This window comes from Cryptomeria japonica, chromosome 10 (genome assembly GCF_030272615.1).
Source record: "Cryptomeria japonica chromosome 10, Sugi_1.0, whole genome shotgun sequence".
Lineage (NCBI taxonomy): Eukaryota > Viridiplantae > Streptophyta > Pinopsida > Cupressales > Cupressaceae > Cryptomeria > Cryptomeria japonica.
This window is the reverse complement of record NC_081414.1, coordinates 683,167,719-683,171,335: the sequence shown is the minus strand read 5'-3', so window position 1 is coordinate 683,171,335 and position 3,617 is coordinate 683,167,719. Positions and strand designations below refer to the sequence as shown.

The 3,617-nt window shown below is 34.2% G+C and overlaps 1 protein-coding gene across 1 annotated transcript; it reads right to left on the bottom strand.

The window, feature by feature from the left end:
* Positions 1–580: 580 nt before the first annotated feature.
* Positions 581–1,234, bottom strand: LOC131063425 (uncharacterized protein At1g66480). The gene has a single exon (XM_057997230.2). The coding sequence runs from the start codon at positions 1,232–1,234 to the stop codon at positions 581–583; it is 654 nt and encodes a 217-aa protein (XP_057853213.2).
* Between the last annotated feature and the right edge of the window lie 2,383 nt (positions 1,235–3,617).

Sequence of the window (3,617 nt, the reverse complement as noted above, 5' to 3'; positions counted from 1 at the left end):
ACATACCACCATTGAAAACACTATCTCTATATATTTTAATCTTAATACACTAGTCATTTTGAAATTTTATCGTATAAGAAAGACATAATGACATTATGTACCATCCTCTTTCCATATCAGTTCTTTGATACATTCAATATTTTTAAAAACTATTTATTAAAGTAATACCAATTTCTCAAAATGTAACCTACAAAAAAATTCATTTTAGTCCAGCTTTAAATTACATTCAATAAAGCTAGTCTCATACAATATTTTTCATGTAAGTAATTGTATACATCAATATGTACTATCTTCTTCACCATTAAAACAAAGGCTACTTGTTCATAGCAATTTTATATTTATTTATGTATATATATGACAGTTGGCTCCAATTTCTCTCTGTACTTCAAAGTCCTTGGAATGAATCAAACCTTACAGGTGTAAAGACATTATCTCTTCCCTTTGCAATCATTGTACGTAATTACAAGACCTTTCTATTGTGCGGTGGCGAAACATCACATTCTTTACCTGTGATAGATAAACAAATGTTTATCACAAACGTGCTTTATTAACTCATAACAAAGCCGAAGCAAAATAAGATCTATGTAAAACGAGGAACAGTAGCAGATGATTCCATAAGCACCTCGCTTTTTCTCCAAGTTTCAGGGACGCTCCCTAAGGAAGGTTTCCAGGCAAAATTCTCTTCCTCTTCTATCTCCTTTCCTCTTTCCATTTGCTGGAATTTCTCATGGTTGAGGATTGAATCCAGGATTCTTTCCACTGTATCACAACTCTCTTGGCTCTCACCCATCAATTCAATAAGCTCAGCTTTTGTCAACCGGACTTTAACCCGAACAGCTCCATTATCTTCACTGCTCTCAGAAGATGATGGCTCACAATTTATGTGAGAAATATCAGAAATGGATCTGCGCGTTAAGAGCAAACTTTCAAGCCTGGACTTTGCATTCATGGGTATCCCTGAACTGACTCTTTTTGGCTCCCGTTTGTGATTCTCTACCTTTGGCAATTGAATAAGACAATAGAGGTGCTTAGCGTTGAGAGTTGCAGATCCATCCAAAGGTTTTGCTTTCACTCCCATGTGACGAACTGCTTCTGAATGCAAAATTACATAGCCTGGATAATATGCGAGGATATCATTTACTATGAGAGGCCCCTTCACCTTCAACACTTGCCCATCTAATTTCATGATATTAACACGCCCATGATGCCTTCTGAAAAATATTGCGTTGCCCATCAAGTCTAATTTGTGAGAGGAAATCTTGGAGTAAGAATATCTATTATTGGGAGTATTATATTGCTTTTATAGACACGCCGATATGTAGCGACAATTTTGTGGTCCATGACAAACGTGTTTATTAAGATGCGTGAGAGGATTATTGGGTCCGGTCAACAATGAGCAGCAGTGGACGACAAATAGTCCACATAACATACATGCATATTCATTCTTGGCTTGCTAATAGATTCTACGTGCTCAAGAAAATTCACTTTGAAGATATGGGATGTTAGAAAGGGAGGACTAAAATAGTAAATGAAATATGGTATTGGTTCTCCTAAGAAATTACATTAGAAAACATAATCAAATTGTCTTAAAAGAAGCTAAAGATCTGATTTGGGTAGATAAAAAAGGTTGGTGAGAATTAATATAGGTAGAAGGAGGCCATTAAAAAGAAACATGCTAAAAATGGACATTTTATGCATATCGACAAACAAATGTGTCTCTTTAGCCTTTGGTAGCAAAAAAGGGTCCTATAGACTAGTGTACCCAAAAAGGAGTTGAAAAGTCTGCTAGACCCCCTCCAAGTCACCTATCATTGATCAAGCCTTAGGCTAAAATTGTTCTTCATCTCCCATTCTAGATCAAGTAGGATAAGACCTTTCTTCTTTCTTTTCCTTTTCCTTGGACTTTTTTGAGATTTATCAAAGCCTCTTTACATAAAGGGTCAATGTTTCCATTGGAATCATAAATGTCATTAGGGGTTCCTATAGTTTTGAGAACCACTATCATTCCTAATAGTAATTTCTTGACTTTCTCCACTCACAAACTTGAGCTACTACCTTCTATTAGGCCCCAAAAAACTTAGTTTTCACCTTAAACTTTGTCCCTTGTACTTTCCTTTGAAGTTGACTTTTCTTTCTTGGATCCTACATATTGACAATCGAGGGTCCCCATGAAACTTGGAAAGTCTTTGTCAATTATTTTGATTCTTTTGAGAACAAACGAAACCTCTAAGCTCCATACTTTGCTATTTTATATGTTCTACTCAAACTCCCTTGCCACTTCTTCTCCTTTGGTTGGGTGTGAACACCTATATAGGAACCTAGAAAAACTCATGGGTTCCCATGCTTTTGAGAACCTAGATGAGAAAGTGAGAACTATAGACAATTGTAATAGGTCCTATAACTATTTTTTTATTTTAAAGGTGATTGTAAATTAGACAACTTAATATTTTTTTATCTTAATACATAACTTCCTCAAAATAAAATAATGGAAAACCTAGTCTAGGAAAATCCATCTCGAGCAAAGGTCCCAAAAAATTTGGTATTCAAAGATGTTGATGATTCTTTAAATGCAATCATTGAACAACAATTACTGATATTGTAGAAGTAATATACATGTAATAAGATTATTATCTAGAAATTGGTCTTATTCTCATCTCTAGTTACATGAAAAAGGGTTAAAATACCCCAAAAATGAAAGAGTCGAGGAACCTAGTGTTCATATATAAATAGGTTCAATACCAAAGATTGTGAAGATCAATCACTATCCAATAAACTAACTAAAGGATGAGATAAAAGGCTTGGATAGATACAACATGAAAATTTGAAACTCATATTCAAATCTAAAAATTAAGTTGCCTTAATGTGGAAAACCATGATTTGATCCTTCTTCTTAATGATGTCAAAACTTAGCATGTTTATCATGCTTAGTAAACCTATCTTATGTGAACTTATAATAGCAACAAAAAATGATTCACATCAACATAAGATAGCAGAAATAAGGCATAAATCAACAACATAAGATCAAGACTTAATGTACATGATTTACATGAAGAAATCCTTGCATGAAAAAAACTCCACCAAGAAGAGAGGCCAAGCTTGCATTATCAACAGTAAATGTGCTTACAATGCAATCACTTCCACTCTCCTATTTTACTCCAACATAGTACCACCTCTATACATTTGAAAAATATCCTTATTCCTCCCACCTATCTTTTTTTTTGCAAAGAAAATCTACATTCAACTATTTCACACTAATTCTACAGACAAAAAGTTGAATTTATAGAATGGTGAGAGCTCCAAAACCACCAATAAATTTGTACAAAGACTCCTCTTCTTTCCTCACAACCACAACCCTTCGAATTCCTCCATAGAACTTGAAATGTCACCAATTTTTATTCCAATACTTTTCCTCCAACTTGGGTTCTCATTCTTAAAAGATAAACATTACATTAAATTTAATATATGATAGAGTACCAAGAGGCACTTGTTGCCTCCTCCAAACTCGCACTTGGTGAAGCCCAAAGGTCACTCATTTGTCCACTTCCCAAGTCAAATTCAATATTTTATTCTAGATGTCTATAAGGGGGAAAAATAATTTTAAATAATTGTGTTCACAA